The sequence below is a fragment of the Pristis pectinata genome, chromosome 1 (genome assembly GCF_009764475.1).
Source record: "Pristis pectinata isolate sPriPec2 chromosome 1, sPriPec2.1.pri, whole genome shotgun sequence".
Classification (NCBI taxonomy): domain Eukaryota; kingdom Metazoa; phylum Chordata; class Chondrichthyes; order Rhinopristiformes; family Pristidae; genus Pristis; species Pristis pectinata.
The window spans coordinates 37,242,901-37,267,899 of NC_067405.1; the positions used below are offsets into that span (position 1 = coordinate 37,242,901).

The following is a 24,999-nucleotide window of genomic DNA, read 5'->3' on the forward strand; positions in this document are numbered from 1 at the left end:
TGGCTGCTAATAGTTTTAATGCATTTCACTGTGCATACAGGAAGTCACAGGTCCTCTCTACCCAGGAAGGGAGGATTTCACCTCAAGCAAGTAAAACTTCTTGGATTATGGGCTTTCAAAGATTCATAGAGACAGAGATTACACTTGTGATGTTCAGTGCTCTGCACGTGAACCCAGAGCCCTTCAGGAATCACAACAGATACTCCTTGTGGTTGATGCCATTACCACATGGAGTCATGCAGCACAGAAATGAGCCTTTCTGCCCTCCATGTCCGTGCTGACATTAAAGTACCCATCTCCACTAATCCTATTTTAAAGCATTTGGCCTGTAGCTTTCTATGCCATGGTGATTCAAGTGCTCATCTAGCTATTTCCTAAATATTGTGAGTCTCCAACACCACCTCAGGCAGTGCCTTAATGAATCCAAACCACCCCTCTCCCTTTTAGTATTAGTTCATTTTAGAATTTCATCTTTCCCCCTCCCTGAATTCTCCGATTGAGATCCCCTTCTCCTCGGAAGTATATATGTCAGACCTCACCTATGTTCTCTGGCTCCACACACAGATTGCCCCTCCTGTCTTTAGTAGACTCTGCACTTTCCCTGGTTATCCTCTTGCCCCCAAATATACTTCAAAATATTTTGGAATTTGTCTTAATCCTGTTCAGAAGTGACATTTTGTACCCCCTGACCTAATTTCTTTTTAACTACCCCGACACCTCCTATAGTCTTGTCATGTCTCCACCACTTTTATTCTTTATCCCTGCCACATGTTTTTTTTTCCTTTATAAACTCCCAAAATCTCTTCCCATCCAGAGCATGTGGGACATATTGTCTTTTCGCCATTATGGAAACTCATTGGCCCTGAATTCTCACCAGTTCACTTTTGGATGACTCCCACTTGCTACCTGCGAGTAGCTGCTCCATCTACTTTTGGCAGGATCTATCTTTTAACTGTCTTTTATTTGTAATTCAGCCTTTTCCTAATTCAGGACCTTAATTTCTGAACCATCCTTGTCCTTTTCCATGACTACCTTGAAACTTAGAGTTATGGTCACTATCTCCAAAATACTCTCCCATTGACACTCTTTCCATATGCCCAGCTAACATTCCTTAAGGTTAGGTCCAGTGGTGCTCCACTGTAGAAGGAATATCTACATACTTGCTCAAATTATTCTCCTACTTTTGCTTTAGTTCTTTAGAAATTCCATGTACAAAGATCCCCTGGTGTTTACCTTCCAACCCACTAGTATCTGCATTCAATGGATCATCCTTTGCAATTTCCGCCATCTCCAAACAAGATTCCTCCACCAGCCGCATAGTCTCCTCTTCTCCCCTTTCAGCACCTTGAAGACATTGCTCCCTTTATGACTGCCTGGTCCATTCTTCTATCACTCTCTGTCTTGTGGTACTTTCCATGCAGCCATAGGAGATGTAACACCTGTCCTTTCAACTCTTCCCCTCCAACCATCCTGGGACCCAAACTGCTTTTTCCAGATGAAGCAGCAATTCACTTGCACTTCTTCCAGTCTGGTATACTGTATTTGGTGATCTCAATGTGATCTACTCTGTATCAGAGAAATCAGATAGAGATTGGGTGATTGCTTTGTGGGGCACCTGCATTTACACTGCAGGAGTGACCCTGAGCTTCTGGTTGTCTGCGTCTGTAATTTCCACTTTGATCTTTCTGTCTGTGGTCTCGTGCACTGTTACAATGATGCCCAATGTAACTCTGACGAGTAATACCCCATCTTGCAGACTTCAGGATTCAATATCAAATTATCCAACTTTGCTAACTTGCTCTTCCTTTCTGCCTGCATTGGAATTGGCCATTTCTGCCTGTCATAATTTCTTTTTGTTTGTATAGTCTGGCCTGCTGGGCATCTCCTACAACCTTATCATTAGCAACGCATTACACAGACGAAGAAGCTTAAGCTGCATTAACTTTTACTTCCACATTAAGTCGCCTGGTTTCACAATATCAGAGATGTTCCTCATTCTACCTCCCCCCCCCCCCCAACCTTCTCCATTAACTAAAACTAACCTGTTTCTTCTCTCTCCCAACTCTGACAAAGGGTACCTGATCTGAAATATGAATTGTTTCTTATTCTACAGATGCTGCCTGACCTGCTGAGTGTTTCCAGCATTGTTTGTTTTTATTTGAGATTTCCAGCATCTGCAGTTTTTTGATTTCCATAGCTGAGGATAAATTTGATTCCAAATACACTCACATTTTAGACAGGGAATAAGGACAAAAAGCCCAGGCTGCACCTAAAGTACGACTGGCACTTGTTGCATGATGCAATAGGCCTTTGCATTGGTAAATTATAATAGGAGCAAACATTGCAGCTTTGCTTCAGTAAAGCACAGAACAGTCAAACGAGAATCTCCATCTGAGAAAATGGAAAACTTGATAATTCATCTTCATCTTTGCCAGTCATCAGAAGCATATTTTACGGAGTTCTGGTCGCCACACTATAGGAAGGATGTGATTACACTGGAGAGAGTGCAGAGGAGATTTGCCAGCATGTCACTTGGGATGGAACATTTTTGTCATGAAGAGAAACTGAACAGGTTGGCTTTGTTGTCTTTGAAGCAGAGGAAGTTAACAGGGAGCTTGATAGAAGTATACAAAATTATGAGAGGCATGGATAGGGTAAATACTAAGAAACTTTTGCCCATGGCAGAGGTGTCTAAGACCAGAGGGCATGGGTCTAAGGTGAGTAAGAGGCAGAATTTTTTTTCACCCAGAGGATGGTTGCAAACTGCTGCAAGTTGCCTGAGAAAGTAGTGGAGACAGGTACTTTCACAAGAAGCATCTGCACGAGCACTTGAATCACTATGGAGCAACTACCAGTAAATGGGATTACTTCAGATGGATACGATGGTCGGATGTGGTGGGCCAAAGGGCCTGTTTCTGTGCTGTATCTCTCTATCAGATGAGACAACATTTATGGAAGGGATTTTGACCTGAAACATTGCCTCTTTCCACAATTGCTGCTTGACCTGCTGAGTGTTACCAGTATTTTCTGTTTGTATACTTCCTAATGAGGATTCATTTATTTTTTTCTTCTACAAAGCACAAGGTAATAAGATTGTGGACAGTAGTGAACACATAGTTTAGTTGTGTTTCATTTTAGTGTAATGAGTTAACCAATTATATATTTACTGTCAAATTAGTTCACGTTATGATCCTAAAAAGAAAAAGAATGTTGGTAAATTTAAGGACCTATGATGTGCTCCACATTCCATGGAAGTTTAGTAGACAAAACTTTTGCATGTTTTATAGTACTAAAGGTAATAAATGGTGCTGTAATTTGTTATTCTATTCAAATTTGATGTATCAGTAAAATTGTAACATTTTGTTGTTTTCCTTTATTTTCGGTGACAGGTTGCTGATGGAACGTAGCTATGGTGTGCCATACTACTGTGAAGAAATACTCAGAAGTCTCTATTACAGCGATCTCATAATTTTGGAACCATTAGCGGAGGAAGAGGAAGATGAGAGTGATGCTGTACTTTCTTACACCAGAAATAAGATATTTCTGCCACGTGAATCAACAATCCTCCCGTCTGGCGATTCAAATTTGCAGAGAAGGGGAACGAGAAATAAAAGCAAGTTTGCATGATACACAGAATGGAGTAATACAAGTAGAGGCCAGTCGGATCATTATGCCTCTGCTGACTGTTTGATAAAGTTGTCCAGTTTATTAATGCAGAAAAAAATTATTTTGAAGAGTAGCAATGCAGTGGAAGTAGAACTAATGTTGAACTCTGATCATTGGCTTTGCATGTCAAATTTTGGGCCATTATAAAGATCCATTATGCAGATTGCTAGAAATTATTCCTTGATCCTCCGGCATTTTCAGGAACTCCTATTGGAGGCTGTAATACCTCAGCAGACAATTTGGATGAAGGAATTTCAGGCCCCAACTGTGGTTCTTGGATAAGTCCTGTGAGGCAGGGAAGATGGCGAGGTGAGAAGGGCTGCTCACAACAGGCAATAGCTAGCAGGACTATTGTGGAACTGAGAAGAACAGAAGTGGTCTTCCCAGGCTTAGATTAAATGTTAAAATATACTTGCTTAATCTTCCTTTTTGGTAACTGCTGGCTACATTGCATCCAGAAAACCCGGACAGAGCATAGCCAAATTCTGCTCCCTTTGACACAGGTTATTGTGTGGAAAGGATTTTTCAGCAGAGGGTGCTGCAGAGATATTGAGGTTGGCTAAGGGCAAGAGGAAGGGTTGGAGGGGTTTGCTTGATCAATCATTAACAACGGCAAGTTAAATGAGGCACCTATGTTGAGAAAGGTGGATAACTCAGACTCTCCAGGCAGGGTGGAACCCTTGAAGCAGTGGAGAAGCAGGCCTCAGCCCTCTAGTTAAGACTAGCTTCAATATTCTCATGGGCCTTGTATGTGTTGTAGAACTTTACATGTGATGTTGAATGGACGTATACTATCTGAAAGCTCTGAGCATGCCTAGGCACATATCTGAATCTGTACTTGAACCCAAAGGTTTGGGCACCATAGGCTTTAAGGTTGAAATAAGTGTATAGCATCATTATTATGTTAAAGTAGAAATAAGCCTCTCCACCTTAGTGCTGTCACACTGTTCCACAGTTTGACTTATTATGTGATTATTGTAACTGTTGTCACAACGATGGAACAAGGAGATCTGAAAACTGACTAAATGGCAATTTATTACAGGGAATTCCTGTATAGTGAAACATTGATAAATTTGGGGATCATGAGGAAATCAAGGGAGTAGGGTGGAAAAATGTGGAAGTTTAGCCATGATTTTATTGAATGGCATTGAAGCTTCAAAGGGTTATAATGTTGCTGCTCCAAATTCTTAATATTCAAGTACAAGTCATAGAATTTTGTACAAGTTCTTTATCAAATTTCTAAATACTGCACGCTATATAAACTGATCATGACAAGGTATACAGATTTAGATTTTTAAACCGCTCAGTAGTGATATTGCAAAGCTTTTCATGATTGGTAAAGATGAAAGATGAAGCTTTCCATTTTCTTAGCTATCTTGGAGATTAATTTAGAGAAAGATTGAAAACAGACAGTAAATTGATATTGTGTTTAGCATACAGTTTTGACATTAATTCCTGATGGCCATAATTTGAATTTGCTTGAAGGTGCTAAAGAACTCACTTGCAGGTTAAGCAAGTGCTGATTATAATCAATTTTCCTGAAAGTAGAAAAAAACACTTGCATTTATTTTGTGTCTTGCAATGCCTCTGGTTGACCTTAAGTTGTCTACAGCCAACAAAGTAGGATTTAATTGTTTCGTGGGGTGATAAACAAGGCAGACTATTTACGCACAGGAAGCTCTCAGGAAGTAGAAACCTGAAATCGCTGGAGATCATTTACATCTATTTAAGAGGGCAGCCTTGATAGCGCAACTGACCTTCAGAACTGCATTGGAGTGTTAGCCTGGATATTTATACTCTCGACTGAGGTATGGGACTTGACCACACAATTTTTCAATCCAGAGGCCAAAGTACAACTTACTGAACCACAGATGACAAGCAAACATTTGTGCATTAACTCCATTGACCATATCCATTAAGGACTGGAGTGTGCTGCTGGTATATTTTGGGATATGTCAGGGTTGTAGAGGTTGTTAGATGCAGCACTGGATATCCTGGTGAAGGAAACGAGAAGTTTTGTGCTTGCAAAGAGTCATTTATGGAGATAATTATGTTATTACAACAATTACAGCACACGATGGCAGACTAAATATCTTGCTTGCTTATATGAAGAGGTGAATTCTTAGATTCCAGAAATGTTTTAAGCACAGCTCACAGTGAAAAGTTTTGTAATCAAAAAGACTAGGGGACTGATTGAACTTCTGTATGATTGAATATATAACTGATTTTCTAGAAATAAATAGTTAATAGAATTCCATGAATATATATGAGTAATATATACAATATTTTGTTAACTGATGGTATAATTTTCCCATATTTTAACATAAGAATTTTGTAGCTATTTCATTCAGTTTTTATTTCTCTCAATTTAAAGGCAAATTACTAAATATTGGTGGAACGGAGATGCAAAAATGTCGAAAAGTGACAGCACTGGATCAAAATGCAAAGTATAACAATCAACAGTTTATATGCACTCTTGGAGAAACAGTAAATCTACAGGAAATTACCATTCCACTGACACTTAAAGGTGGGTCTAAGATTCATTGCTAGCTTAAAATAGATGTCCTCATGGGAGCAGGTATAAAAATAAAGAAAATGAACCTCACCTGCTTTCAGATTGCTGAAAGTGAATTAAACAGTAATCCATTATAGTATTATGAAACAGAACAATATTTCCATTTGCTGAAGTACATTAAAATTTAAGGATACTAATAGCATTTTAATAAAGAATATTGCTTTTCTCACTGAGAACTCTGATTTGATGGATCAAAATTTTCATTCTTTTGAATCAGTTAAATTAATTTTTTTTAGTCTTTTTGGACACCCTCTTCCTTCATTCCTCGGAGAAGAACATGGAAAACTGGATTGTTCCTAAGTGCAAGCCTGCCTAAGATTTCTAGGAGTTGTGAGAGGTCTTAGAATGGCTAATTTTCCTCTCTTTGAGGATTTTGTTTTCTTGCTTAAAAGTCTGTCAGTTGAGCTTACACACTTTAGCTTGTGTGATACAGTGGATAATATAGCATTCCTAGTGCTAAACACATGTTCAGTCCTCCTAATTTTATACCTCCACCCTATATTTACAAATAATATTAAGCTTTTGGTTTAACCTTAAGCACTATTGCTAGAACATTTTTAATTTAAATTGTATTTAATTGTCTATAAGGACCTGGATTTTGCAATATATTACATTTGTATATTTAAATATTGGTTGCAATTGCCAGTCCACGTACACTTGGGTTGTTTATTAATTATTATGGAGCCATTATGTTGCAATGAATGGTGCACAACTTTTTTAAAACTAATTTTTTTTTGTTACAGGTATAGCATTAGCTCAACTTGACAGAATGAACACAACAGAGCAGGTGGTTGTTAAGTGTGCATCTATCATTGGACACACTTTCACCACTAAAATGCTTCGATACATCTTACCTGAAGGTGCTGAACAAAAATTGAATCAATCGCTTATATCTTTAGTAAAATCACGTACATTTGAATGTGCATCAAGGAGTGACAATGGTTTTAGTGCACCAATGGAAGAAAGTGAGGAAACCCATCTCCTCCAGTGTTTTTGTACCCACAGTGGAGATTCTGATGACCATTTACATGAAGAGGATGATGAAAGAGGTAAGCTTTTGGAGAATTATAATTGTTACTTTCCATTTATAAAGCTCTTTTCAGGTATCCAGAATGAACCTTCTGACTTTAAGCCTGCATATGTTAGTCAAACCATAAATATGTGATAGTTATTTTTTCTTAACAGAACAGGCATGTCACGGATTCCTTAATTCGCAAAGGTAAAGTAATATAAGCGATTACTTGGCAAGTTTTGACCAGGAATTTAAATGTTTGGCATCAGGATATTATTTTAAACACCGTTGCTAGATCTTTATAATAGTGAATATTATATGACGTAAGAAAAACCATTGCCTTAAATTGTTGCATGTTCTGTTATATGCTCTGTGGCAAGGGAGTCTGTTGTCAGACTCTCAGACCAAGGCTAACTGAATTTCTTTCTACTCAGAATCACTTAACTTATAATATGTCCATAGAATCTCATTAACATATCTTAATGAGGATTTTTTTTAATTTACTAGTGTTTCAGGGTGTGAACATCACAGGCAAGGCCAGCACTTATCCCTAATTGCCCTTGAAAAGGTGCTGGTGAGCCTCCAAACTTGCACCACTGCAGTCTCTCTGGTGAAGGTACACCCTACAGAGCTTGTTAGGTAGAGTTTCAGGTTTTAGACCCAGTGACGATGAAGCACCAGTGATATATTTTCAAATCGAGATGGTGTGGGACTTGGAGGGAAACCTACAGGTAGAGCTGTTCTGATGCACCTGCTGCCCTTATCCTTGGTGGTAAAAGTTGCAGGATGGAAGTTACCAATCGGAGCAGACTTTTATAGATGTTAACTGCAGTACATGTTGCAGGTGGTACAGACTGCAACTGCTGATGATGAAGGGAATGAATATTTAGGTGGTTATCAAGTGCCAAAGAACTGGGATGCTTGTTCTGGATGGTGTTGGGCTTCTTGAAAGAAGTACAAATTATATTTTTTGTGTTCCTGAGTTGTACTTGTAGCTGGCAAAGAGTCTCTGGGATATCAGGAATGAGCTACTTGCCACAGAATATAGAGTCTCTGACTAGCCTGGTAGCCAGGGTATTACGTGGTAAGTCAAGTTAACTTTCTGGTTGGTGGTGAATGTTGATGATGGGAAACTTGGCAATGACAATGCCATTGAATGTCTTGTTTTGGTGGTTAGACTCTCCCTTGTTGGAAATGGAATTTGCCTGATACTTTTGTAACAGAGGTGCCACTTGCTACACATCAGGCCATACCTGAATATTGCTGGGTCTTTGCTGAAGAGTTCTGAATGAAATTAAAGATTGTTTAATCATCAGTGAGCATCCACAATTCAACTTCAGGGTGGAAGCAAGGCCATTGATGAAACACTGAAGATGTTGGGCCAGGACAATGCCCAGAGGAACTCCTGAGATTATGTCCTGTGCTGGATGATTGTCCTCCAATATCCAAATCCATCTTCCTTCATGCAAGGTATAAGTCCAATCAATGGATTATTTTTCCCTTGATGCCCCTTGATTTTCAGTTTTAACAGGGCTCCTTGACATCAGAAATGCTGCCTTGGTATCAATGGCGGTCACTCACACCTCACATTTGAAATTCACCACTTTGGTTCATATTTGGATGAATGCCATGATGAAGTCTGACGTGGAGTGGCCTAACGAAATCCAATCTTAGATTGCTGAGCATTCCCAGTGGTGCTGTAAATTCCAATGTTCTCCCTCAATATTAAAGCAGCACATAATTTTTTATTCAAATTGAGGCACTTGAAATAGTTTTTACTAAAGAGTAATTGTAATTTTGAAATGAACCTCCTTGTGAATGAGTTGTGATCATAGGCTCCACTGAGATAAAAGTACACCCTGCTGTCTTGGGAAAGCAGCTAACATAATCAAGGACCCTTCCCACCCTGGTCATTCTCTCTTCTCTTCTCCCCTCTCCTACTGGGCAGAAGATATGAAATCCTGGGAGCACAAAACACAATACTCAAAGACAGCTTTCTATCCCACTGTTATCAGACTCTTGAACGGACCTCTCATATGCTCAAGGATGAACTCCTGATCTCCCAATATACTTGTTGTGGCCCTTGCACTTATTTGTCTAGCTGCACTGCACTTTCTCTATAATTCTAACACTATATTCTGCATTCTGTTTCCCTTTTACTACCTCGATTTAATTATATATGGCATGATCTGTCTGGATGGCATGCAAAACAAGAACTTTTCCGCTGTATCTCTGTACATGTTGACAATAATATACCAATACAGTACTAAGCTGGACAGGACAGTCAAGGATTAGTGACAATTACACCCAAGAGGATGAATACCCACTGTACTGAACAGGTCAGTCAGCACCTTTTTCTTTAACCAATCCTAATTTTTTTATTCTCCCTCCATTAACATCGACTCCCACCAGATTCTGCCGCTCACCTACATACTAGGGGCAATTTACAATAGCTAATTAATATTCCAACCTGCACATCTTTCATATGTGGGAGGAAATTGCAGAGGAAACCCACACAGACACAGGGAGAATGTGCAAACTCCACATGGACAGCACCTGAAGTCAGGGACTGAACCCAGGTCACTAGTGCTGTGAGGCAACGTCGCTGCTAGCTGTGCCACCCTAGGTAATTTGATTACTCCACCTTTCAGTAGATTATTTTTTTATTTCTGTTCTAGTTATACCTTTTTAGCCACCCAGTTATATTCAGTAAAAGTGTGGGAACAGCTGTAGCCAAGGAATGGATGTAAGACACAATGCTATGATATTTCGAGCTAGAGGTGAAATTGTTGTTATTGCCAGGCCTATGCTGTTTCTGAAAAGAATATGCAATGCAGAAGCATTTTCTCTCTGCATCCTCCTAATCTGCGGTCTGCCTGATCTAATCTGAACCTGTTTATATTTCTCATTCAGTTAAAACAATGTGCTTTTCACTTCCTGGTTTACTGTCTGTGAGAATTCTTCAATGTGGTTGCTGAACCTATTTGATGATATCCTTGTTGCTGAATGCTAGATATTTCCTGATAGTTATCAATATCAGGAAAGGTGACCATGAAATTGCTAGGGTCTTTGAGGGATAGTTCCTTCGAAGTCACCAATGAGCATTGTATCATCATTGCAGACTGAGAAACCCAGGCCAGTGATAGTCAAGCAAGAATGCAGATCTAGGAAGAAACAAAATAATATGACTCATGACTTTTTCAGACCAATGAAAATTGGACGTTCAACTTTTATAAAAAGTTTTTTAAGCGATGGTGCCTATGTCGGTTGCTACCCTCATGCAAAGGCCTTCAATTAGCTTTACAGGCTTTGTATGGTCAAATTCCAGAATGGAGTGTCAGGTTTGCTCATGTCATATCATAGTGTTGAGTGGATTAAATAGAATGCTCAAAATTATGCAAGTGAACTTTGCCACACTCATGGGCTTTACGAGACAACATTGGTAAATGCAATCATTTTAAAATCCTTCCTCTCAAGACTCTGGAATGTTGGGGAAACAGCCCACAGTGACCATCTGTTTGAAAGTCATAAGTTATCTGCCTGTGCAGATCCTCCTGGATATTTGAAGTAACTTAGACCATATGGGGATCAGATAAAAGCAAGGCTTCTTGCTACTCAGTTCCACGTACACTACTCTCTCTAGATGGATGGTATTGAACAAGTGCTAGTGATACCTTGTTGCAAGGAGGCTCACCCTAATGCTTTGGTGTTCTAGCACTGAATTCAAAGATGAATGAGCCTTGCTATTGATGTAAGTGAACTGGTATGCACCTCTACATTGGATTGGATGGTTTTCGTATTATTGCCATCCTAGATACTGATGTGTGGCTTTCACCTGCACTGATACACTCAAAAGTGCTGCTATTTGAACAGCTGGTACTGAGACTCTGACATCTTCTATTACATTTTTCTTTCCTTTCTTCAGGAAGCTCTTGGATTTAATTTAAGGGAATTGCTATACATAACTGTGTCTGTGCACATTAAATGTAGAATTCTTACTTCCTACTCAAATTTTCTTATGACATGAAAGGCTGGAAGGAGGCTATTCAGTCAATCAAGTCCATGCCAGCTCTCAGAGCATTCCCATTAGGCCCATTCACCCACTTGTTTTATTGTAACCAATTTTCTCTTGCATACTCACCAACTCTCTCCCTGTTCTCCTGCCACTCATCTACATTAGGGGTAATTTGCAGTAGCTAATTAACTTGCCAACAACCACATTTTTGGGAAGAAACCAGAGAACTTGGGGAAACCATGCAATCACAGAGAGAACATTCAAACACCACAGACGACACCCTAGGTCAGTATTGAACCCAGGTGATGGAGGTATGAAGCAGCAGGGCTAATAAATACATGTATGTACAGAATAGAGTCTCTTCCTTCAGCACTGTTAAGTAATAAAAAAAATACAAATTAATCCCAAAATAAATGATTTTAAAAGATGTGGTGGACAAGTGGATACTGTACATATTGCATTAAATAATAAAAATGGACACTTCTACTTCCAGATTCACGAGACAAGGCTGTTGTCTGGAGGTGCAAAGTAATGCGATTCTGCATTGCCCTTGTGCATGAAACCAGCTAACGATCTGTGGCTAAAAGAGCAGAAAAGGTCACTTCACTTAAAGTGCACAAAGATTTTTTGGAGAATGCAGCTCGCAAATGCCACAGCTGTGGAGAGGGTGACTTTATTTATGAGCACCGATCTATGGTAAAAATTCGGTGTTACTGAAAGTGAAAGCACCATTCAGAGACGAAGAGAATTATATACCACACTTAGTCATGCAAATATACGAAGCTATTCTCCAGAAAAAGCTAGCGATCAAGGTAATCAAATTCTAACTAATAAGCATTAAATAAATAAATAGGTAGAGATAAACAGTAGGCAATGGTTTAAATTTGTTACATTCAAAGTCATAAAATTCTTTGCTGTTTGCAGACAGTTTAAAAATAGTGGCCCAGATGGTGCTACACCTCAGGCAGTGTTTCATGAGAGAATTATCAATCTACAGTGGGCCAACACAAGTACATTATTGCTGGAGAACAGATATCAGCATACCTGACCTCCTGCTCCTTTGCAGAACTCAGCACCGAGTTGAGGGGTGAAGCTCAGTTGTCCTGGACTAAGGGGCTATTGATACTTCATAGCTAGCCCTACAGCTTTATACCAGCCTCGACTGGCATAGCTGGCTAATGCCATTCGTTTATATGGAGTCCACTGACCTGAATGAGAAAGTTAATGAAGGTTTTATTTTAATTAATATCAATATTAATGGTTTTTATTTATATCAGGGTCACTGAATTTTTAATTTACCAATTTCTAAAATTTAATTGTATCTAATTCAACTGTGTTAAAATGTCTTTGAATGTCAGAAGCTTTTCAGAATGGTGATAAGGGCTTTGAGAGAGCATGAGCTATAAAAGGATCATCAGGTGGTTGTTCAAGCTGTGGCCTCAGGAACCATCAGCTGACTGTTATTCAATGTTGTGTATTGTTGCACCCTGTAGGACAGTCACAGCAGCTCAATCAGGTCCATAGTCACAAAGGGTTGGTGTCATCATCAGGATTGCACAGACAGCAAGGGCTGGGTCCGGCCCATCTTATTTTTCTCTACAAGAAAAGTGTAAGCTGCATGTACAGCATTAAAGGATTAAAAGATTCATTCCACAATTTCATGATGTAAGAGGTGATGAAAATTTACATGACATCATGTTTTGTAATCTTCTAGTATCAGGAGAAACAGTAAGAACAAAGTAAATTGAACTGATGTTTGAAATGTGGTTTGTGTCTCCCATCCATGTCTTAAATTATTAAAATAGTGAGTGATATTGGGTTCAGTCATTGCTGATTACTAATATCACCAGGTATCTGATCTATGACCTAACTTCACATATCCACCTTTTACCCTCGGCTTTATAATTAGCAATTGCTGAGCATGAATTGCAGAAGGCTTTAATTTTCTGTGGAAATGTTTCCTAAATTCACTCCTGACAGATGTGGTTCTAAATTTTAGATTATATTCCGTTAATTGTTGATTCCCAACCAGCTGAAATATTTTCTTGAAATAGCTGTTAACTGCAGTTAAATTAATCTGTAATTTCCTAAATGCTGGGGAACACCCTTACCCAGTCTGGCCCATACAAGATCCCAGACTTCACCAAGGTGATTGAATGCTAAATGAAATGGCCCAAGAACCGACTAGTTCAGGGGTGGTTCAGGATGGGGTAATAAGTGATGGGCTAATCAGCATTGCCCACATTTCCTGAACAAATAAAAATGTCATAGAATAATATACATAAAATTTCAAAAAAAAAAGTTGGTCACATTTGTGAGACAGAATCAATCCTTTACAAATCCAAGCTAGCTGGCTTTTGTAAAGAAAACATTTTCAACATGTTCTGTTTAATCTACTTTATAAGTAGAACCTATAGAATTTTCCTGAAATCAGATAATTGTCTATAATTTACTGTCTTCCTTCTCTGGCCTTTAAATAGCAGAGTGACACGTGTATATTTTTTTAATCTAAAGAAACAGTTCTGAATTGAAAGGGCTTGTCACTTCTAATGTAGTTTCTCCATCATTTTTGTTTGCTTCTGCTAAATTTAATAAGTCTTTCTTCTACATACTATTAGTGTTATTGTTCTTGGTATGTCCAGGAAAATTTCCTCCTCTGCCTGCTGTAAATACTGTAATCATTCAACATACTGATTTCTTTCTTTTTCAATCTTTTTATTAGTTTTCAAATTAATACCGATTGATATATAGCATCAATATTTATACATGTAATACAAAGAGATCAGGATAACAATCATAGCATATATAATCATAAAGAACAATAAATATTTAAAAAACTGTAGATCCAACGATCTCTTAGTAAATGATATAATATAAAAGAAAGGAAAGAAAAAGATTTATTATATAAATTTAAACAAAAAACCCAAATCAATAAAAAAATTAATAAATAATATAACTAAACAAAAAAAACTTTTTAAAAGAAAAACAAACAACAAAAAAAAGAAAAAAAAAACAGGGCTAAAATTTCTCAGTAGAAACAGAGCAATATTATGTCATCAAGTCCGTTCCTCCAAGTTGGAAAATTATTGAAAGGGGATCTACATCATGTGAAAATATTGAATAAATGGACTCCAAATATCTTCAAATTTAAGCGAAGGATCATAGTACCACTCCTAATTTTTTCCAAGTTTAAACATGATATAGTTTGAGAAAACCATTGAAAAGTAGTAGGGGGTATTGGATCCTTCCATTTAAGCAAAAATGGATCATTTGGCCATTAATGTACAAAGCAATCATACGGATAGCGGAAGGAGATAAATGGCCAGACTCTATCCTTGGTAATCCAAAAATTGGCAGTGATAGGGTGAGGTTGTAAATCAATCTTCAATACATTTGAAATAATGTTAAAAATGTCTTTCCAATATTTTTCCAGAAGAGGACAGGACCAAAACATATGTGTGAAAGAAGCCACATTCGATTTACATCTATCACATATAGGATTTATATGGTCATAGAAACAAGCTAACTTATCTTTGGACATATGGGTCCTGTGAACTACCTTAAACTGTATGAACGAGTGTCTGGCACACATTGAAGATGTATTGACTAAATGAAGAATTTTCTTCCAAGTCTCTATAGGTATAGATGTCTGGAGTTCACTTTCCCATTCATTCTTAATTTTGTCTAATAATTCTAGATGTATTTTCATAATTAAATCATAAATTATCACTATCAAGCCCTTCTGATAAGGATTAAGACCTAAAATTTTTTCCGTAATTTCAATTTTGTAAGGTGTCGGAAAAGAGGGTATAGTAGTTTTTTAAAAATTTCTAATCTGCAAATATCGAAAGAAGTGTGATCTAGGCAAATTATATTTATTAGACAATTGTTCAAAAGATGAAAAATAGTTATCAATGAATAGATCCCGAAAACATACTATTCCCTTCCTTTTCCATATGGAAAAAGTTGAGTCAGCTCTAGATGGATGAAAGAAAAAATTAGATTGAATGGGACTTGACAAATTAAATTTATTCAATCCAAAAAATTTACGAAATTGAAACCATATTTGTATTGTATGTTTAACAATTGGGTTAGTCGTATGTTTACTTAACTTGGTAAGTGCAAAAGGGAGAGAAGCACCTAAAATAGAAACTAATGAAAAGTCAGGAACTGATCGGTGCTCAAGGCATACCCATTTGGGGCATTGAATTACATCAGAATCTTGAACATACTGATTTCTTATTTTCAGTTACAGTATTACTATTTTTAAGAGACCCATATTATTTTTGGTAGCCCTCATTTTGCGAATAATTATAAAAATAAAAAAATGTTGATATTTATATCCATAGTGAATTTCTTTTTTTTATTCTATTATTGTAAAATACAATAACTGGCTGTGTTACCACCTTATGCAATTTTTGCCTAATCACCAGGATGTGCACTAGATTTTACCACAGGGCAATCTTCTGCTTTGAACTAAACGTTGCCCTTTACTCTATAGTCATCCAAAGCTGTTTTTATTGTCAACTGCACCATTTGCCTCATGGGACAAAAATTACTTCATTTTATATTAAATTCTTATGGCTCTTCCATAATTTTATCCATTAACAGGTTTGTCCATCACACTTGTGTTTTATGGAAGAGAACTCAGACATAGCAAATCCAAAAGACAAAGCTGGGGATGGAGCTTTGCCTTCCATCAAAACTGTAATTTAATTTTATTATTTTCCAATGTCTTTGAAATTCAAAGACTTTAAAACCAATTAAAGTTGAAATAAATAATAAAAATAAACTTTTTTTAAAAATCTATTATAAAATTCAGAAATAATTAAAAACATTAAAAAATAATTTTTCCCCTTTTTCCTCTCGGTCTGTCGATCTGAATTCTCCATTAAAAAGAGTAGAGTTTTAGATTTCACACCAAGTTTATCTGGCATAGCATCTGATGGGCAATTCCACATTGTAATGTTGGGGAATTACAGCAAGACAATGAAGTCCAGCAACAAAGCATGATGACAGATTCAGAGCCTTGAATATCAGTAAGCCCTGGACTCTGCAACTATAAATATGCTTGGGACATGGGCCAGTTTGAATAGCTGAATGTCTGATTCCCTTCAGAAATGCTGGCCACTGCTGGCAAGATTTAGCTTATGGTTGCTTTGAAATAAATGTTCATGCACAGTTAGGCTATTAACTTACTCTGGCACATTGCATACTACTAAATCTATTATGGCCAGCTCTATTGTTGGCCTTCAAATATTATTTCAGAATAAGACCATGTACACACTCCAGAAATGTACTACCTTTTAGGCCTGAAAATAGAACTACCTTTGGGGATTAGAGGGAAGTTAGTCAAAATATCAGCATTCTTTGTGAAAATGATGTTTGTTTTCCAGTAGCCTGTTTGAATTTCTCTGTTGTTAAGCTGTCTTACTTTAGTATGCCATACTTTTAGGAACAATGTTGTTTCCTTTCGTAGATCTTCCTTCAAAACTCATAAATCCAAGCATTGCCAGTACACACCAAGCAGACTCATCGACCAGCCATTCCTCCACTAATTTATCCAAATACCCTGATCAAGGTAATGAATAAAACCGCTGTTCAAATGGAATAAATGATGTAAGAGGTAAGATTACTGCAAGTTATGTATTGAATGCACGTCAATCCAAACTTGCATTATTTGTATAATTCGCATCTGAAATTGTTTGTCCCAAAAAAAGTGACATCCACATGCACAGTGGGAAAGTGCTTCTCTGTGAATGTATGCCACAATGCCATTTACTTAGGTTTTTATATTTAGTGATCAATAATTCTTGCTATTTCTTGTTTTAGATCATTCAGTGTTCCACAGAATTCTAAAGATTGTTAGTCCCTGGTGGTCCATTTTATATTTGAAGTTTATAAATCTCTCAAATATGCATTTTAATAGTTTTGCTTTAAAATGGTTATTTAACTTGAATTTCAGCATGTGAAAAGAATATTCAAGAAGTTATATATATTATGTGGTGTCATATGGCCCATCAATGGGATCTCGATAAGATTTCTATAGGTTCCTTTGCCTTAAGGAAGGAGGAAGTAAATTAAATTCCTCCTTGCTACTGATGTTTCACAAAACTACCCATTTGTTCCTTTGTAAGTTTGTCCATCTGCACATGGTGTCGTCGTTCTGAAACCATTGTCTGTGGCTTTGTTATCTTCGGTCTTGATATTGCAATGTTTTCTGGCTATCCTGCCACATTGCATCAACATAAAACTAAATTTATCAAATATTGCTATCGAAGTCATCCCAACTCTTATCATGTCATGCTTGGTCCTCACCCCAGTGCTCACTCACTTCCATTGGCTAATAGACTGGTAGCGCCTCAATTTTAAAATTTTCATCCCCACTGTCAAGTTCCTAAGTGGCCTCACTCAATTACTCTCTCTTGCTAAACCTCTCAAATTTTATAGCCCTCCAAGGTTCTCAACCAATTCTAGCCTTTCATGTTCTTCTGTTTATCACCCCTCCACCATTAGTTGCAGTAGCTTCAGGTGCTAAAGGATTATCTTTGGGAAAACTTCTCCATTTCTCCCTGAAAGCAAACCTTAAACTAGCCCCTTTTCATGATGCTACTCCATTCTGTGCCAAAAGTTTGTGTGTGTCAGAGTTTGTTTGCTAATACTCTGAAACTTGTTGTGACATTGTATTGTTTTCTTGGTGTGGTGAAAATGCATGTTTACAACATTACAAGTGTTTTTATAAATGCTAGCTGCACACACTGATCATGAAGCTGAGCAGGGCGAATTAATTCCATTTGCTACCATCAATTCTAACAATCACGTCAACAGTACACGAACCCCACAACCACATTGCACAATGCTATTAAATTTCTAGATAATTGATGTTAAAAAAAACTTGTCTATTTAACATAGAATTACAGCAAATTATTTTCAATTTTTCAGCTCCTGTCATCACAAGCATGCAAGTACCAGCTGGCAGGTAAAACAAAATGTTAAAACATTTTAAGAGCTTGGAAGTTTTTTTTGTTCTATAAATCAATAATTGTCCATATACTTCCTTATAGTGATGATTCCGAGTTTATTGAAAAGATAGATAACTTGCTCAAAGATTGTGAAAGAAACACAAACCTATACGCCAATAATTGTGATTGTAAACCAATATTGGATTCTGTTTATTGTCCTCTTGTTCGCCACTGGATGGGAACTGGAAATGTGGCTAAGACATTTTTCTACCTGCTTGAAACTACTGCAGCTGCTTTGCAAGTATCTAATAACTTGATGGTATGTTTTCAGATGGCAGTTATTTTAAAGCAGTGGGCAATTTAAAACTTATATTTTTGTAAAAAGCTATTATTGAAATTTAAAAATGCCTGTGATTGGAGTCGCACCATCAGTCTCCCCAAAGCCTTTCTAACATCAAGAATGTGTCGGGAACATGTCTCTTGCTTACTTGAGGACAGCTTCATTATCAGTCGGAAAGCTCATATCCATTCAGCGTAAAACTGTTTGTTTGATTGGAACCCTATTCACCACCCAAACATTCATTCTTTCCATCACCATGGCTGCATTGTGTGCCATCTATACAATGCACAGTTAGAATTAACTTTTAACCCTAGATCTAAAATCATTTTATATATGAAAAATAGACAATTCAGTTAATTCTGTCTATGCTGTTCCCAAATCTCTCACTTTCAACTCTGTTCCCATATTTGGCATTCTTACGATTGCAAGTTTCCCATATATCCATTGCTAACTACTTGTTCAGTTATATTGATATCAGAAGTTAATACTACAAGCAAAATTAAAGGTTTTAAAAACAAAAATTAATTCTCTGTGTATTGAAGATTTGTGCATTTTTATTTGTTTTCCTCATTTAGCTTTGCACACAACTATGTAAAGAAAACTTGTGTAATGTAGAAAAAGATAATTGATATAATTTTCTCAACCTGATGGCCTGTGAAAATTATTTCAGTACATATGTTGTGCTTTGATGAATTGTTGAAAAATTGATATTCTATTGATTCACTGGTTCCATACATAATATTACATGAAAGAACTAAAATAGAAGGCAATAAAAATTTGAAATAGACTAATGCCAAGAAAAATGAAACTACACTTAAGGGAGATGTGTGAGATTTCCCATACCCAATATTCTGCAGTGCCACAAGCTATGCCTAAAATCCAGGAAGTACTTTGAAAGACAGAATTTTTTCAAGATGGTGGTATCATGGCAACTTCCAGTAAATCTGCCATTGGCATGAAGAATATTTTTTTCTGTTGCCACACACAAACAATCGGGAGTAAGGAGTAATCCAGTGTGAAAAGGTATAATTTTAAAATACTATTGGGATAATGTCAGGAAGTACTTATTCACACAATTATGGAATTGTGAAATTCAAGCTCTTGCTAATAAGAAAAGCAGTTCTCAACAAAAGCGAGTAAAAATACAGCCACATTTAGCATAAAATGCACAGCAAAAACTGATGACTGAGTTCACTGCTTTCAAAAACCATGCTTGGGCCAGGTTCCAGAATCTGCAGTAATTATGCAAATATGAACATAATTGATAAAAAATCAAAATTCTATCAGCCTAAGCTGCATGAAAGAATGTATGATTGAAGTGTGATCTATTGGATACTTACACTTGATTTGCATGTGCTATTTTTATAGGCTCTGTCTTACCTAACTCAAGCAGAAAATATGCTTAGTCTATTGCATAAAGGCAAACAACCTTTTGAATATGCTGATACCACAAAGAATGTTAAGATTTTTTCCTTTGAACGAGCCTGTGTATTTATTCTCAAAGGAGAGGTAAGAAAAACAAATTTATTTATATTATTGATCATGTACAGTCATCTGGAATTTGCATCAAAATTCTTCAAGTTCCTCAATATATCATTGGTGGAACCGCAGATGTAATTAAGGGGTCTGCTTTTTGGTAGTTCTGCTGTAGTTAAGGAGCTCTTTATTCACTTGAAGTGTGCAAGCATCACTGACAAGGCCAGAATTTATTGCCCCATCCCTGATTACCCTTGAGAAGAAGCCACTTTTTTGGATGATTATGGTTCTTTTGGTGTAAGTTTTCCCAAGTATTGTTGAGTATGGAATACCAATATTTAGGCCAAGCAATGGTGATATATTTCTAAGTCAGCATGGTATGTGCCTTGGAGAGGACCCTATAGTTGGAAGTGTTCTGTTTACCTACTGCCCTTGGCATTTTTAATGATAGAGATTTGGAAAATGCTGTCATTTTAACCTAGATGGGTGGCTGAAGTACACTGTGTACATTACAGATAGAGGATCTGAATAGAATCAATGTTCAGGTTAGTGCATAAGGTCCCAATCGAGTGGCCATTTTGTCATGGATGGTGTTAAGACTCTTGACTGTTGGTGGAGTGCCCCCATCCAAGCAAATTGTAGTACCTTGTGTAATTAGTGAACTCATCCAAGCAAATTATAGTACCTTGTGTAATTAGGTTCTAGGGTGTATGGACTGCAGGATACGCAGTCTTTTACTTGCTCTAATTGTTGCAGTATTTCTGTGATTGGTCTACTTCAGTCGAATGGCACCCAGCCCCCCAACCCAGATGGTGATAGTGGGATATTTGGCAGTTGTAACACCATTAGATCTTAGGATTGGTGGTTAGACTCTCATTAGCCAGGCTAGTCCTTATGTGGCATAAATGTTACTTCCTGCTTATCAGACCATGCCTGAATGTCATGCCTCATGCAGGCATGGGTTTTTTCATTAACTGAGGAACTGAGAGTCAAACTGAATGTGGTGCAATTGTCAACAAACGTAGTCATTTCTAACCTTATGATGGAAAGAAAATTAATTGATGAAGCAGCTAAGGAAGGCTGGACCCAGAGAAACTCATGGGAAGAATTATTGACCTCTGAGAACAACATTTGTGCAAGGCAAGACTCAGACCAGTGGTGTGTGTTTTTTTTTGTCCCCCTACTGCCCAGTGACTTCAGTTTTACCAGGAATCTCTGATGCCGCAGTCAGTCAAGTCCAGGGCTGTCACACTCACCTCAGCTCTTTAGTCCATGTTTGGAGCAAGGTCGTGATGAGATCGTGGACTTCTTCCCCTTGACCAATTAGCCATAGAATCAAGATTATAGATTATTATAAATTGGCATGTTTGATTTTCTCTTCCACCCCACAATACCTACTAGGTCACAAGTCCTTTTTCTCTTTCTCACCTCCTTCTCCTTTTCTTAACATCAGCCTTGTTTTGTGAGCAAGTATTCAAGGATGGGTGAACAACTAACCATAACACAATTGGTAATTGTATATGAAATGTCATCTATTAAAGGGACTTCACACTCTCTCAAGACTGCATTAACCATAGAAAAGCAGGAAGTTCTCTTGCTGGCCTTTAAAATGTTTTTTCTTAACCAACATCACCCAACATGTTATCTGGGGCATATTGTTTGAAATTATCTGTCAGTCTTTGTGCATAACAACACTTACAAGTAGTTTATTACATGTCAAAATTCCACATACAATGTAGCTTCTGTCTCAGCTTGATCTACATAATTAATTAACTCTAATGTTCTTGCTGCGGTTTTACTTTTACATTGATTCATTGATTCTGTCTCAGGTACAATTTAAGACTGGTCATTTGGATGAAGCTGAGAATCTTTTCAAGAAAGGCTTATTGCTACTCAACAAGAAGTTTCCAAATTTCCCTCTGACACAGTTAATTGCGTATGTTGTTGAAAACTACAAATATTCTCAGAGACACCGTGACAGAGAGATATTATCAGAGTTTGCTGAGTATGAATTGTTTTAATATATTTTATGTAGTGCTTTTATTTTCCTGGTCCAAAAGCATTAATGGACATGTGAATTAGTGAATTTCAAAAATCCATTTTTCAATCTTATCTGGAAGCTATTCAATATCTCCAGTGATATTTGGGCAACACAATAGCATAGCTAATAGAGCCACTGCCCCAGAGCACTGATGATCTGGGTTCAGTCCTGACCTCTGATGCAGTATCTCTGTGGAGTTTGCACATGGAGACCTCCAGTTTCCTCCTACATCCCAAAGATGTGGGTTGGTAGGTTAATTGGTCATTGTTTGATTCCAAGCTGCATGGTCACATGCATGCTCTATGACACCATGACTCTATGATTTCTCTGAGTACCTAAAGTAAAATACATCATGTATTCTCTAAGTTTGTGAAATAATATGATATCATGATAGTTCAGCATTTGATATAGACTGTTCCTCAAAGCTGGAAACTCGGAGTGACTGATAGAGAAGAAATGAACTCCAATAGTAAAGTAACCAATGCTGCCAAATAGTACATGTGGAAGACTGCAGATTTCAGCTAACAGATTAAAAATAGCATATGTACAAATGCAAAGGTGTCAGCCATTGCTGAGCAGTAGCATTCTTGCCTCAAGCCCCCTTCCTAACATTTGGGCTTAAGGGTTTAGGGTGACACTTGAGTAGGTTCCAGGGGAGTGCTGTACAGTGAGAAGTGGGATGAAATGTGGATTTAAAAAAAACAAAGGCAAGAGAAGTGGAAAGCTCAACCCACTAGCCATTAATTGAACTGGGATTGATTTTTATTTACTTATTTAAGTTGTGCAGGCTACGCAATGTATCACTATCAAAGCTGGATGATGGAATTACTCAACCCAAATGAAGGATCAGCTCCTGGACATTGAGAACAAGCAGACAGAAGTTTTTGCTTATTAGAACATAGAACATAGAGCAGTACAGCACAGGAACAGGCCCTTTGGCCCATGATGTTGTGCTGAACTAATTAAATTAATAATCAAATACCCAACTAAACTACATACCTCCTTCCTACACATACCCCTCCATTTCCTGTGCATTCATATGCCCATCTTAAGAGCCTCTTGAACGCCTCTATGGTATTTGCCTCCACCACCATCCCTGGCAGCGCATTCCAGGCACTCACCACTCTCAGTGTAAAAAAGACTTGCCCCGCACATCTCCTTTGAACTTACCCCCTCTCAACTTAAATGCATGCCCTCTAGTATTAGATATTTCAACCCTGGGAAAAAAATACCGGCTATCTATAATCTTATAAACCTCTATCAGATCTCCCCTCAACCTCTGCTGCTCCAGAGAAAACAACCCAAGTTTGTGCAACATCTCCTTATAGCATGTGCCCTCTAATCCAGGCAGCCTGGTAAACCTCTTCTGCACCCTCTCCAAGGACTCCACATCCTTCCTGTAATGGGGCAATCAGAATTGAATGCAATACTCCAGATGCACCCTAACGAGTGTATAATAAAGCTGCAACATAACTTCCCAGCTCTTGAACTCAATTCCTCAACTAATAAAGGCAAGCATGCCATATGCCTTCTTTACCACCCTATCAACCTGTAGCCACTTTCAGGGAGCTATGGACTTGGACCCCAAGATGCCTCTGTACATCAACACTGTTAAGGGTCATTGCCATTAACAATGTACTGTCCCTTTATATTTGATCTCCCAAAGTGCAACACTTTACATTTGGCCAGGTTACATTCCATCTGCCATTTCTCTGCCCATATCTACAACTGATCTGAATCCCACTGTATCCTTTGCAATCTTCTACACTATCCACAACATCACTAATCTTTGTATCTTCTGTGAACTTACCAACCCATCAATCTATGTTTTCATCCAAGTCATTTATAGTACATCACAAACAGCAGAGGTCCCAGTACGGATCCCTGCAGAACACCACTGGTCACGGACCTCCAGCCAGAATGTCACATCAACCACTACCCTCTGTCTTCTATGGGCAAGCCAATTCTGAATCTAAGTGGCCAATTTACCGTGGATCCCATGCATCTTAATCTTCTGGATGCGCCTCCCATGAGGGACCTTGTCAAATGCCTTATGAACATCCATGGAGACAACATCCACAGCTGTACCTTCATCAATCACCTTCATCACCTCCTCAAAAAACTCAATCAAGTTAGTAAGGCACGACTTGTTCTGCACAAAGCCATGCTGACTGTCCTTAATTAGGCCATGATTTTCCAAATGCTCATAAATCCTATCCCTAAGAATCCTCTCTAGTAACTTCCCTACCACTGATGTGAGACTCACCGGTCTATAGTTTCCAGGATTATCCCTATTTGCTGTCTTGAATAATGGAACAACATTAGCTGCTTGCCAGTCCTCCGGGACCATGCCTGTGGCTAGAGTGGAATTGGAATTGATTATTATTGTCACATGTACTGAGGTACAATGGAAAGCTTGTCTTGCATGTCATTCATACAGATCAATTCATTACACAGTCCATTGAGGTAGTACAAGGTAAAACAACAACAGCAATGCAGAATAAAATGTAACAGTTATAGAGAGAGTGCAGTGTAGGTAGACAATAAGGTGGAAGGTCATAACGAGGTAGATTGCAAGGTCAATAGTCCATCTTATTGTACATGGGAACCATTCGATAGTCTTATAACAGTGGGGTAGAAGCTGTCCTTGAGCCTTGTCCTTGTCCATGGTATGTGTTTTCAGGCTTTTGTATCTTCTGCTTGATGGGAGAGGGGAGAAGAGAGAATACCTGGACTGGGTGGGGTCTTTGATTGTGCTTGCTGCTTTACTGAGGCAGCGAGAATGTAGACAGAGTCCATTGAGGTGGAGCTGCTTTCCGTAATGCACTGAGCTGTGTCCACAACTCTCTGCAAATTCTTGTGGTCACTGGCAGAGCAGTTGCCATACCAAGCCGTGATGTATCCAAATAGGA

The 24,999-nt window shown here is 38.0% G+C and overlaps 1 protein-coding gene across 1 annotated transcript in view; it reads left to right on the forward strand.

The window, feature by feature from the left end:
- LOC127577124 (adenylate cyclase type 10-like) overlaps window positions 1–24,999 on the forward strand; it is a 96,652-nt gene that overhangs the window by 37,089 nt on the left and 34,564 nt on the right. Inside the window, 8 exon segments of the mRNA XM_052028031.1 lie at window positions 3,390–3,613; window positions 6,041–6,193; window positions 6,985–7,344; window positions 11,762–11,832; window positions 11,834–11,964; window positions 18,333–18,549; window positions 19,939–20,079; window positions 21,876–21,982. Of these exon segments, the coding sequence (XP_051883991.1) occupies window positions 3,390–3,613; window positions 6,041–6,193; window positions 6,985–7,344; window positions 11,762–11,832; window positions 11,834–11,964; window positions 18,333–18,549; window positions 19,939–20,079; window positions 21,876–21,982 (1,404 nt within the window).